This window comes from Melanotaenia boesemani, chromosome 5 (genome assembly GCF_017639745.1).
Source record: "Melanotaenia boesemani isolate fMelBoe1 chromosome 5, fMelBoe1.pri, whole genome shotgun sequence".
NCBI lineage: Eukaryota > Metazoa > Chordata > Actinopteri > Atheriniformes > Melanotaeniidae > Melanotaenia > Melanotaenia boesemani.
Window position 1 is genome coordinate 38,542,444 of NC_055686.1, and position 13,554 is coordinate 38,555,997.

The 13,554-nt window shown below is 41.1% G+C and overlaps 1 protein-coding gene across 2 annotated transcripts in view; it reads left to right on the forward strand.

Annotated features, from left to right (window-relative positions):
- si:dkey-172j4.3 (diacylglycerol kinase delta) overlaps nucleotides 1-13,554 on the forward strand; it is a 101,587-nt gene that overhangs the window by 56,263 nt on the left and 31,770 nt on the right. The window contains exons 1-7 of one of the 2 annotated variants that reach the window (XM_041985119.1): nucleotides 1,013-1,334; nucleotides 8,893-9,003; nucleotides 9,148-9,228; nucleotides 10,341-10,445; nucleotides 11,721-11,853; nucleotides 12,052-12,158; nucleotides 12,320-12,445. In XM_041985119.1, the coding sequence (XP_041841053.1) occupies nucleotides 1,200-1,334; nucleotides 8,893-9,003; nucleotides 9,148-9,228; nucleotides 10,341-10,445; nucleotides 11,721-11,853; nucleotides 12,052-12,158; nucleotides 12,320-12,445 (798 nt within the window). In that variant the 5' untranslated portion in view covers nucleotides 1,013-1,199. Of the gene's footprint in view, nucleotides 1-1,012; nucleotides 1,335-8,892; nucleotides 9,004-9,147; nucleotides 9,229-10,340; nucleotides 10,446-11,720; nucleotides 11,854-12,051; nucleotides 12,159-12,319; nucleotides 12,446-13,554 lie in introns of those variants that run through there. The other variant, XM_041985118.1, reaches the window with a different exon arrangement.

The window sequence follows — 13,554 nt, forward strand, 5'->3', positions numbered from 1 at the left end:
AACGAGCAAGACCTAGCAAGTTGCATAATTACCTCATCCACTGCCAAGGTCATGTATTCAGGTGTGTTGGTTTGTCTTTCTGCTGGCAACATAACAAAAAGTGAAGGACAGATTTTGATTACATTTTCAGGAAATCTCAGAAATGGAATAAGGAACAAGAAATTATATTTTGGGGGTAATCCAGCTCACCACCTGGACCCAGAAACTTTTTAAAGGATTCTTTACTAAAGGGAGATAGGGATAATTTTACCGTAAGAGCTTCTAATTAAAAATATTCAATGACAATAAAAAAAGAACGACATTTCAATGGCTTGGTGGAGGTCTCCGCTCTCTTTAGTGCTGGTAGTTATTATATTGTTGAAAGTAACAGAATGTGAATAAATTACTGGTCTGACACGTCCACTTTATGAAATTTTATTGTTAAGTTTCCTCTTCTTGAAAGTTGTTTATTAATTTAGATGTGTATGCCTAAATTAAGTTTCTCATAATTATAACTTAAACGCTGTAATTTGGGGGAACAGAGATGAGTTTTTTTAAACTGCTGGGGGGGTTCTAGAAAGTAAAAACTCATAAATGTGCAAAAAGTATGCACACACAGACGCGTGACATAATGAAGGTAAACTGATGGCACACTGATCTGTTTGAGAGCTGGAAACATCACTGTGATAATACGAACTCCTGCGCCGGTGTGTGTGCTCACTGCCAGCCAGACAGGTTCTTTCAGCTCTATTTATAGCCTCCAGGAAGTAGGCCTGTTCTTACATGAACACTCAGACACACATCCTCCAATGCTCAGGTGTGTGTTGTAAAAGTAAGAGCCAATTTGCATGCTCCACCTTATCGTAAGGATTTGCTTTGTGTGTGTAAGAGAGAGAGAAAGAGACTGCCAGGGAGAAAGACACACCCACACACTCAATAGACGTGTCTAGAATGACACACCTGAGGAGGCGTGGCTACCTGGGAAGTTTGATAGGGAGGAAGTAGGACTGCATTTTCTGAAGAGCTGCTAGTGTGAAAGGAATCACAGCAGAGGTTCAGGTGTGTAAGTGAGCCATTTAGATACAGCTTGAAGATTATTTCACGAAGAAAGTCGTAGGAGAGGAAAAGGATGAGGAGAAAATCCAAGTAGTTCCCAGAGAAGACCAAAGATCATCTTGTAGCAACACCACAGTGTGGAGTGAGGTCATCAGGGCGTGCAGATGGCCGGGTTGTGTCGGCAGAGCGGCTGCTGCATGCCACCACTGTTCCTTAGAAGAAGGCTGAGGGACGACTACCATGAAGACCCTCTGGAGTCCAGCTGCAGTGAGTCTCAGGAGACTCGGCTGGAGGAAGAGGTCAGTGACAGAGAGAGAATATAGGTTCATTAATGTAGAAAGCAGATTTGGTGGTTTTATCAGATTTCAACGTTTGTTGGCCATCACAGTTTGACTGTTTAAAGGCAGAAACATCTGTCTTGTTATAAGGTCTTTTATGGACTGGTCAAGTCATTCAGTCAGACTTTTATTTGTCTCACCTGCTGAAAGTGGAAACTTTTTACACCTTTGTAGCCGCTTAATTTCTTAAAAGACAAGACAGAAACTAGCAAAGCTGACTTCCATACCTGTTCTGCAGCCTTCACCCTCCACTTCATGCATTCCTACACATGAGGATGTTTCACATTCATAACCTTTTGACACAGGAGGTAACTGGGTTAGTATTTGTCCCAGTGTTACAGGTGGCATGTTCACTGGTAGAAAAGAAAAACTGCAGATTAACTTAATAATGGCTATTCAGAACCTTTTTGAATGCTCTGGCGTTTACATCTAACACCACAAGCAGTAATAACTGCAGCTGAACTTGCAGTCTTAATTTAAGTTGGTAGCAGTATGCCATGTTGTGAATAGCTGTGTCCTTCCCTTTATTTGCCCTGATCATTATCTTTCTTAACAATTAGCAGTGAGAAGGTCTGTTTTTGGAGGGGGAAGGCTGTTTGTTTGTTTTTATAACCAACACTCAGTAAAATTCCAAACCAGTCAAGTCATCCGAGTCCTTTGGCTCTCTGGGAAAAGCTGCCATTTCCAGTGATTTTTGTTGATGCAGTTCTTAAAGTATGAACGCTAAAGGTCAATCCTTCACGCAGGACAGATCCAGACAGGCAGGCATGTGTTTGCTTGCATCCACTCGGATGGATAGTTAGATGTAGCTTGAAGGGAAAACCATAAAAAAATAGATAAATATATTCATTATAAAAATGGGGGGAAGTAGAGTAGCTTTGTGTGTGTGCTCCCTTCAGAGCTCTGGTTGACTGTCAATGTTGCAGATGTGTGTTAATGTGTGTGTACATCTACATGGCTGTGTGTGTGACTGTGCACATCAAGTCTGTTGGGGATGATTGTTGTGATGTGATTAGACTCGCTCTAATGAATACACTGATCTGTCTGACCACATTCTCAGGCTGGAGAGGAGAGGGGAGGAGAGGAGAGGGGAGGAGAGGGAAGGGGAGAGGAGAGGAGAGGGGAGGGGAGGAGAGGGGAGGAGAGGGAAGGGGAGAGGAGAGGAGAGGGAAGGGGAGAGGAGAGGAGAGGGGAGGGGAGGAGAGGGGAGGAAGGAGAGGAGAGGGAAGGGGAGAGGAGAGGAGAGGAGAGGGGAGGGGAGGGGAGGAGAGGAGAGGGAAGGGGAGAGGAGAGGAGAGGGGAGGAGAGGGGAGGAAGGAGAGGAGAGGGAAGGGGAGAGGAGAGGAGAGGGGAGGAGAGGGGAGGAAGGAGAGGAGAGGGGAGGGGAGGAGAGGGGAGGGGAGGGAAGGGGAGAGGAGAGGGGAGGGGAGGAGAGGGGAGGAAGGAGAGGAGAGGGAAGGGGAGAGGAGAGGAGAGGGGAGGAGAGGGGAGGAAGGAGAGGAGAGGGAAGGGGAGGGGAGGAGAGGGGAGGAAGGAGAGGAGAGGACAGGAGGGGAGGAGAGGAGAGGGGAGGGAAGGGGAGAGGAGAGGAGAGGACAGGAGGGGGGAGGAGAGGGAAGGAGAGGAGAGGGGAGGGGAGGAGAGGGGAGGGGAGGAAGGAGAGGAGAGGACAGGAGGGGAGGAGAGGAGAGGGGAGGGAAGGGGAGAGGAGAGGAGAGGAGAGGACAGGAGGGGGGAGGAGAGGGAAGGAGAGGAGAGGGGAGGAAGGAGAAGAGAGGGGAGGAAGGAGAGGAGAAGGAGAGGAGAGGAGAAGGAGAGGGAAGGAGAGGAGAGGAGAGGGGAGGAGAGGAGCCTCGGGTGTGGCTATCTTGTGATCATAAGCTAGCGAAGATATTGACTTTTAAATACTGTGTATATACCGAGTACACACATAGGTACATTACACGTGTACTGTTTGCTCTGCTGATACTGTGAGCCGTTGCACTTTTCATTTGGTCACTTTAACATCCCAAATAACAAATTAGTCTTAAGGGGCCTTTATGATTTATACAACATGTGACACTTCTGTCCTTTGGACCTTGATTTGCCCTTCAGTTCTATCAAAATGATTAATTTAATCTGGCAAAAGGCCCAAGAATACATTATTTAGTGTAAAATTAGCCTCTAAGAGGTGTTTACGTGGAGGTCACACTTTGATGCTTATTATAATTTCAGTATTATGAGTCAGGACAGTCTGGTTTATTTTATATGACTGTAGTAAATCTGTGCTTATTAAACTTGGACTATGCACCCAGATTGTAAGAACAGAGGGCCTGGTGTTACTTCAACATATCACAAGTAGATACCAGGTCAAGGCTGCTTGATGTTGCCCTTTAGTTACTTTTAATTGTCAATGGGGGTGTTTTAACCTACACGATGATACTTTTTTAACCCTGGCTGTGCAATTTGGTGCCAAAATTAGTATAAAATTTGAGATACAGGCTAAAGTGCCTCCCTCCCCCTTCTTTTTTTTTATATCTTTCAAACAAGGGGTGGTTCAGCTTGTTCTTGGAGCATTTCCTCCTGGCATTTAAAGTATCTGTAGCAGGTGCATCACACAGTTGGTGCCTAAGAAAAGAACAAGAACATCTTGTGCAAATGTGCATTTAGCATTTATTTCCACTGCGATGTTTCACTTTAGGAGAAGTTGGTAAAAAACAATGTTTGACTAAGCTTCCTTATTTTAACATGGTTTTAGCTTTATGTGATTCAACAGCTGTTGCGACGCAACAGGCAGCTCACGTCTGATGAGCGTAACATGCAAATAACATGACTTATCTCGTGAGTAATCGGTTCTTTATTAGATCCTGACAACAGATAATATTTCCCACCAGCCTGAATGAGTTTGACAAACAACACAGTTAATGTATATTCTGCAGCTTTTGCTGGAATTTTGATCTCTTTCCACATAACTTTCTTCTTGCACCTTCAAAGTAGGTGAAATTAAAGCAGAATTCCCTGCTCTGGTTCCAAAATCACCAATCCTTGTCATGTTTTATCCACTGGTTGGGGGATTTTAACGTCTGATAAAACACTTAAGATGCCTACAGTAGATTGCTATATCAGTGGTTGTTATATCAAATGCTGCTTGCAGGAAACACAAGTCCTGGTTACTGACAGATGGCTCGTGGGAGTGTTACAGGTCTTTTGTACCTAAATCTGTTTGATTGAGCAACCTTTACAGCTTCTTGTTTGTTTGCTTACTTCTTTGCTTTCCAGGGAAGTTCGAGGTTCCTCTAACTTGGTGTTAACAGGAAGTTTTTTCTCCCTTCGGATATAAAGGCTCATTCATCATTCTCTAAAAAAGAAACTGTGACTTCAAAAGCAGGATATCTCATGGTTAGAAAAGCTTCCAAACAAGGTTACTCTCCTCTACAGCAAAGGTTGTTACTCTAAAACTAGCAAAGGAAATGACGTGAAACAAAGATTGAGCTGAAAGTGAGAGAAATTGGTGATAAAGACATTTAGATTTTTAGGCTAAAATTGAGATTAAACAGAAATAACGTGGCTAAAATAGAAACAAATACAAACTGAAAAAGGCTGTTGCAGATACGAAGGTGTAGAAATGTCAAATCTAGCAGAGGAATATTTTTAAAAGAGATGATAAAAGTATGGGCAGCTTGCTTCTAGTTGAATAACCAACAAAATAAAGATGTTCATTTGTTTTCTTCATCCTGGGTGTATAAATTTGTTTTCTTCTTTCTCGGTTTCTTTGTTTGTTCTTTTTAGCTGTTAGCACAATGCTAAAGATATGCTAGCTGCTGTAAAATTAAAATATAAATAACCTTTACTGGTGTACAATGCAAAATGTCAGGCACAAGGTGGTAGCTAATATGTAGGTAGCAGTGTTATAAAAGAAATCAATTTTTAAATACTAATACTTTCCAAAATCTAGTAAGATATTAGTTAGCAGGTATGAATACTTCAGTGCCACTCTGGCATGGTTCATGGAAAGGACCAGCCGCCTCTACCCATTTTCAACAGGCCCCTTTTCTGGTTGGAGATTTTTGGAGACTGACGTGAAAACAAAAATCGTTTACCTTTCTCAGCGAGTCACGGGTGCAGCCGCAGGCCTCTCCCCCATCTAAAAGCACTCACCCGAGGCTTGTCCTCGCAAAGCAGCAGCCCAGCTGCGGTCTAAGGGCTGGGATGTACTTGCTCTTAGCGACGCGTCTGCATCATGGCTGCCGGCATTAGTTTGGCATGTAGGCCACTCGCGTTGATGTCAGGTAACGTATCGTGTGTGCAAGTTTAAAAACACAATGGCGGATAGTTTTGAAGACTGTTTCCTGGACCGTGTCCACAACTACCTGCATCTGTATCATTTCTCCTACCAGTTGCACAGTGATTAACACTTTCAAAGTGTTTTGGGGGTTGATGCCCCAGAAATACGATGTGAGCAGTAGATTGACCTTTTTTGCGTTTTTGCCGCGCCATGCTTTCATTTGCAGCAACACAAACAGCAGAACGTTGGCGTGTACGCTCACGTTCACAGCAAGTATATCCCAACCCGAAGCAGATGTTCTCTTCTGCTCCATAACCAGCCTGAAAATGAGCTGTGCTGCTGCTGTCTGATCCTGCCCTGGCTGACAGACGGTATGAATGCCTTTTAATGAGGCCTGCAAACGAAAACATTTAAAAAGTCATTTCAGTGTCATGACGACCCTAGTACTGTAACCGATGCTGTTTTATCATTAAAAACCAGTTCTGAATATCACTCTTCCTGTAACTGATGCTAATGTTTTTATTTTTTATTATTATTATTAACACAAACCAATCAAACAACAGGTACCATGAACAGCAACAAATTATGCCTCATATTTACATCTATTAAGTTAAATGTGTCAGTGACAATTTGCCTTCTGGCTGTCGGCTTTTTATTTTCTTTCATTGTCGCCTCCCCTGCTCCTCCACTTGACTCTCCTGCTTCCTCTACCTCACCTGTGTCACGCTGTTCTGCTCCTAGCCTTTGGCTACTCCTGCCCGTCAAACATTACGTAATCATATAAGTCACGTACAAATTGCATTCATTTAATATGTATTCAAGTCTGTAAATAGGCCACACAAACTGCATATTAAATTAGTTGACAGCATTCAGGAATCTTGCATGAACCTCGTGGCATTGATGCTCTTAGCTGATCAGAGCTCTCTTCCTCGGTTGCTTTTCTCTCATCTCAAATTGCAACCAGTTGCAACACATTGCTGCTGGACTTCTGGAGAGTGGCTTCTGATTTGGATATACGCAAAGGAAGGTTCCATTGCTTTTTGGAGACCACATTAGACCAGGTCCTGCTGAAAAACTTAAAGACTTAAGACGTTCAAATCTGGACAGAATTATTCTACAAAGCGTGTGAATACATTAATACATAGTTTGTGATTAGTGAAACCTTTATTTTCCATCCATCCATCCATCATTCATCCATCCATCCATCCATCCATTATTCATCCATCCATCCATCCATTGTTCATCCATCCATCCATCCACCCATCCATTATTCATCCATTGTTCATCCATCCATCATCCTTTATTCATCCATCCACCCATCCATCCATTGTTCATCCATCCATCCATCCATCCATCCATTCATCCATCCATCCATCCATTATTCATCCATCCATCCATCCATTGTTCATCCATCCATCCATCCACCCATCCATTATTCATCCATTGTTCATCCATCCATCATCCTTTATTCATCCATCCACCCATCCATCCATTATTCATCCATCCACCCATCCATCCATTGTTCATCCATCCATCCATCCATCCATCCATCCATTATTCATCCATCCATCCATCCATTGTTCATCCATCCATCCATCCATCTATCCATTATTCATCCATTGTTCATCCATCCATCATCCATTATTCATCCATCCACCCATCCATCCATTATTCATCCATCCACCCATCCATCCATTGTTCATCCATCCATCATCCATCCATTGTTCATCCATCCATCCATCCATTATTCATCCATTGTTCATCCATCCATCATCCATTATTCATCCATCCATCCATCCATTGTTCATCCATTTATCCATCCATTCATCCATCCATTGTTCATCCATTCATCCATTATACTTCTTATCCTTTTATTTTGACTTACTTTCCCACTTAAATAAAAAAAAGTCCAACACATACATACTTGGGAGTTGTTGGTAGTTGTGATGCAGTTCACGAACCTTCTGTCTGAGTCTTGAGTTTTCCTTTGGGGCAGATTTCTGGGTCAGGCTCTGATGTGGAGACCCTGGCAAGCTACTGCCAAGCCAAGTGCTCCCAGGCGAACCTGTTTGGGCAGAAAAGATTAGTAGTAGTTTATATTAGAAAAGCAGCATACCTGCATGATGGAAAGCACCACAAAGTCTTTTGTTACTGCCTGACCTTGTTTTTTATAGTGTAATTCATCAGTCTGCTATTGATGTCTAGATAAAAAAAAGATGGTCCTTTACAGAGTTTTCACTTTTCTTTAAAGCTGCTGCACTGTATCTTATATCCTAGCTGCATAATGTGTCTTCAAATACCAGAAATTCTCTTACATTGAATTTAGTAATAAAATGTTATCAAACTAAGGTTTTTAGCTGTTTTAGAGATAAATTGGATCATGTAGAATAAAAAGAAATGCACTTTTTTAAATTTGTGGTTTTACTAGGTGTTAGAAAACCTGGTGTAGCTGATTTTGTTTTCTGCCATGAAATTACCTGTAGGTAATGCATGAAGTCAAACAGTTACCTCCTTCATGGGGACTAATCTAATGAAAGCTGCTGTGGCAGTTTGTGCAGAAATGTTGATGCATTAGGTGATAACCGTGCAGGTATGGAGGCAGTCAGAAATAATGCGGTAACGGGTTTAAGATCATATCTGTGTGCTTGCACCAGCATCTGTCACAAGAAATGTGATCACCATGGCGACCCTCAATATCCTGTTGGAAACGGATTTTCCAGGGAATCCTGGCCTCTTAGTGCATGTACTCATTCAGAGGAAAGGAGTGAATGATAATCACAGGCACTAATACGTTCAAACAATGGATGCCACCACATTAGGATCAGTGGTGAATTTTAGCTGAGCAGCTCCATTGTATGAAAATAAATCACGTGTCCTGGTCACGTTATTCATTTATCTCTTGATCACTGCATCACTCCATCACTGTCTTCCTGCAGAAAAAACATTAGTGCTGAATTAACTCTCGTTTAAAATGCTTAGTGTTGCACAGTTTTACTTTATTTGTCCTTAATTACTAGATAAATGTACCATTTTAGAGATGCATACCTTTAATTTGCTTCACTAATTAATGTTTCATGTGCAGCAAGAGAAGCAAAGCATCCTAGTGACGCTTCAAACTGATCACCTCTTGTTTATGTGTGAACTCAGAGAGGAATAGCTGTTCTATTATTTATTCAGAATATCTGGATTAATTTATTTATGTTCCCTTCTTCTCCTCCTCCATTCCCTCCTCTTTTCCCTTCTGCCTCACTATAGAAGAGTGTGAAGGAGGGAATCTTGTTAAAGCAGACCAGCTCTTTCCAGAGATGGAAGAGGAGATACTTCAAACTGAGAGGGAGGACTCTCTACTATGCCAAAGATTGCAAGGTACAGAAAAGTGACCATGTGCATTTAGAAGTGTGATCAACAGGCTGTGAACCAAACGTCTATTCTGAACAGGAAATAAATGTTTTATGTGAAAACATAACTTGTATGAAAATGACGGCTGCAGTGTTTTGTTTTTCCTGTTAGTCCTTGATTTTTGATGAAGTGGACCTCTCAGATGCCAGTGTGGCTGAAACCAGCACCAAGAACATCAACAACAGCTTCACAGTAAGAAAAAGACAGACCTGCATGTTAGACCCTGTTTTATAGGACTAGATGTTTTATATACTCTTTCTGATCACATTTAGACCAGGAACTAGCTCATTTTGGGGCATGTTAAAGACTGTGGCTGGCTGATCAGTCCATACCTTTGACCTCGACTAAAATAACCTCACCTAAGTTCATAGAGCTGACAACAGATTTTTAGCCTTTTAAATCAGCATTTTTGCTATATTATGTTATTCCTTTCTTTCTATCTTTTTGTCTTTATGTCTTCAATGCTACCAACTAGATCTGGATCTGCATAGGAACGTATAGGTTTTTATGTACGTTCATGAGGTAGTGTCTTGTCACTTCCAAACTTACAAGGTTTCCCTGTTCGACAGCATTCCCTGACTTTAGATCTGGTTCATTTTAAATATGGCAGTAATTAACTAAATAAAAGTTAAACTTAATTAAATAGTGTTAATCAATCGGGGCAAGACTTCTGTTGTGACTGTGTATAAAAATGACTTGTTGCCGCTCGCTATGCCGTCACACACTATCGTTGGATAACTGCTTTTAAAGCCTCAGGATTTGGTTGCTGAGCAGTTAGACAGAGAAGCTACGTGTTAGCGTAGCTTCCCATCAGAAGTTCTCCTTGATTCTCCAAAGTGAGACCATAAATGTTTCCTGAGTAATAAATAAGGGTGCAAAGTTTTAGCTCCTCCTTAAAATGACTATGTTGAGTCATAATTGTACTTTGTTCCAAATATGTTCACGATTATTTATGTTATTTTAAAAAATGTTAACACTCAATAGAAACTGCATGTGTTTTAGTTTTAGTACAATATCAAGCTAGCATACGACGTTGGCGTAATGTTAGATAACTCGAAGTAAAATCATGGCTCATGATGCTAACATATGTTAGCTTTACTCGGACTGTTGGAAAATGTTTTATAACAGCCTCAAAACTTGTATTAGTATTTTCCCAGTAATTTCATGTTATATTAAAGGTTAAATAAATTTTTTAAAATAAATAAATAAAAATAAGCTATTGGTCTAACATATTTGTTTTCTTTAAGTTTTGAGGCAAATCTTCCACTGCTGCTCAAACTGACCCTTCTTCTTTTTTTTCTCAGGTGATCACACCATTTCGCAAGTTAATGCTTTGTGCTGAGAACAGGAAGGAAATGGAGGACTGGATCACTGCTCTCAAATCTGTCCAAAAGTGGGAGACGTATGAGGTTAATGTCTCTCTGCCCTGCTTCAGTCTTTAATGACCTATACAGTGATGTATAAATCATTGTTCACTGTGCAGTGTTGTTTTCATCGATGATGATCTTAAATTTATTTTGTTGACGAACCTTTTTTACATGACGATAACGAGATGGTGACGAGCTAAAAATGGCTCTGATGACGAAAACATGACGAGACGTTTGTGAGATTTCGTTGATGAGACGAAAATGTTCCATGGCTGATTGTCCGACATTAAAAACACGACGTTTCTGCCTGTTGTGAGTGAAATCTGTCAGTCAGCATAGTAGACGAAGGGGTTTGGTGGAAGCGAGGACATATGGACATATTTTAACTATAATCCATCATAATTTCTCTGGCAGACCAGGTCACGTTGAGCATGTGTTCCTCATCCTTTGCTCATATTTTGGACATGTGTGTGTTCAGGGTGGAGTTTTACACTTCAGAAAAGTCTCAGAAATAAAGCCACAGTTAACAAAGTCAGGATGTTGTTCTCTTTGCTTTTTAGGAGTAACTGATTCCAGTATCTGCTGTTGATTAGAAACCTTCTAAGTCTAAAACATTCCTTTTAATTTTCTAATTATTGATGAAAATAACCAAACAACAAGCTCACAATGTGTTGTTATATGTTGAACTTATAGAGCAGCTATTTTCTTGTGTGACATGTTTGTATGATGAAGTCGGGCATGGATTCATGAAAAAAGGTGAAATATAGAAATAAAAGTTTCTGTCCAGCAGCAGTTAAGTAACACGGCAGCATTTCATCCCTGTTGATGGGAAAGTCTCGGCTAAAGCTTTCAGTCTGGTAAAGGATCTGGTTATTATGTAAAAGCATTAAGGTTAACTTGTTTTATTAATTACTTGTTATAACCTGTCAACCTTGATTCCACTTTTTAATACGTATTATTGACCTAAATTCATTTGTTAAAAACTAATACTTTTTTATTTGACTAAAACTAGACTAAAACTATCAAACTTAAAAATGACTAAAACTAATAAACATTTTCATCCCGGAGACTAAAACTGAGATGCTGCCAACAACCACACAGTCGTTTATGGTTTTAGTTTTTCTTTTAGTTCTCAGTTCGTGTCAACGTGAAGCTTTATGCCCCTTGAATCAACATCATAGTCATCATGCTGCCCATGTGAGACTGCAGAGTTTAGAATAACATTAGCATTTTCTGCTATTCGTGCTTCTGGATGCTGAATTTAGCATAGCATAGAAAGTCTTTGTCCCATCTTGTAAAATTCCTCCTACCCTCCAGGCTAGCCAGTTCAACATGGAACATTTCTCTGGGATGCACAACTGGTACGCCTGCTCACATGCCAGACCGACCTTCTGCAACGTCTGCAGAGAAGCACTGCCAGGCGTCACCTCCCACGGCCTGTCCTGTGAAGGTACACACACATGCACACACACTCGGTGCTACATTTGTGCTCTTGCAGTCACGGGCCAGAAGATTGAGCCAATCAACTTAAAATTTCTGGCAGTTTCCACTTTATGTCTAAGCAGTTACCCTTTAACTCAGGTTATAGCTCCGAAGTGCAAGCTGATGCAGCATTTATTGAAACTTTTCTTCAATCTGTCCACTGCAGTCTGTAAGTTTAAGGCCCATAAACGCTGTGCTGTTCGCTCCACCAACAACTGCAAGTGGACCACACTGGCCTCCATAGGAAATGACATCATTGAAGATGAGGAAGGGGTGAGAAATGAAGCCGTTTTCTTCCACTTTCAGTTGTGATCGTAGCAGAAAATTGCCAGATATTCATCAAATAAAAGTGAGGGCTTGGATTGTCAACAGTTGACAGTTATTATACTAAGATTTTTCTAGGAAAAGAGCCTCAATGCTTTTTTTTTTTTTAGGTATCCATGCCGCACCAGTGGCTGGAAGGCAACCTGCCTGTCAGCGCTAAATGTGTGGTGTGTGACAAGAACTGCGGCAGCGTCCGGCGGCTGCAGGACTGGCGCTGCCTCTGGTGCAAGGCCATCGTAAGTGGGATTGATTTTCACCCTCTCTCGTGTCAGAAACTGTCACATCAGATCAGGGTTAGTTTTTATTTGGGACAATGCTAGTAGCCGATTTATTTTCTGTTTGCTTTCAGTTCATGAAACGTAGACGGATTACTTTTCCAGCTGGAGGAGAAAGGCAGGGTTTTTATTCAAATTCTCAGTAGTTGGAGTAACAACTTTTAGTGTTTGTCTTAAAGCTGAAGCAGCTTTTTAAGGTTAGATTCAAGGCAAAATTTTAATATTTGTCAATGAAAAATGTCATGAAGCATAGTGGAATCATTGTGGAAACTCTTTTCATCCAAAGCTGTATTATCATGACTTTGATTGGTTTAAAAGCGCAGTTATAAAATTCATAATTCATTCATGATTATGACAGAATTCTCTTTTTATTTGGTTACTAGCCTCTGGGATATGCCTCTTGATATGCATGATGTAACTTCCAGGATGAGATGTGCTACCAAGCTTTTTCTGTGCTCCGACTTCCACCGTCGCCCCATAAAGACTTGAAGTCTGAAAGGTTAACTCGAGTCATCGTAGTAATGGAACGGATCTTAGGATAGCTGCCGAGTCCCTGAAGGGAGAAGGAACAGGCGAGCAGGGAGTGATGAATTCCTGCCAGCTGCAGACTGGTAGCATTTTCCTGTGCAAGGGTATCGACTAAATTCAGTAGAGCCTTTATTCTTTTAGGCATTCTGACGGCACCGACATTGCGTGTTTTTAACTACATCTGCTTGACAGAGGAATAAATTACTAATATAAATAGATCTTAGTCATTTTTAATGAACATGTTTTCCATGCAAACAATGAACAATAAATATGTCAGATGCTACTTTCTAGGTTGCTTTGCTGCCCTCATGTGGCCAAAAAGAGGCATATTGCAGCTCTGACAGGAATTTCTATCATTGCATCTCATAAAAACAATTAGCTTAGGAACTGTTCGACCCTTCCTCAAACTTTAAAAAAAAGTTTTCTATAATGTTTTGTATAGTTAGTTTTGCCTTTGCGGGTCATTTAATGTGAAGTGGACAATGAATTGTTGGTGAAAGAGTAGTTGAGTAACATGTAGAGAAAGAGTTAGTGCTGTGTTT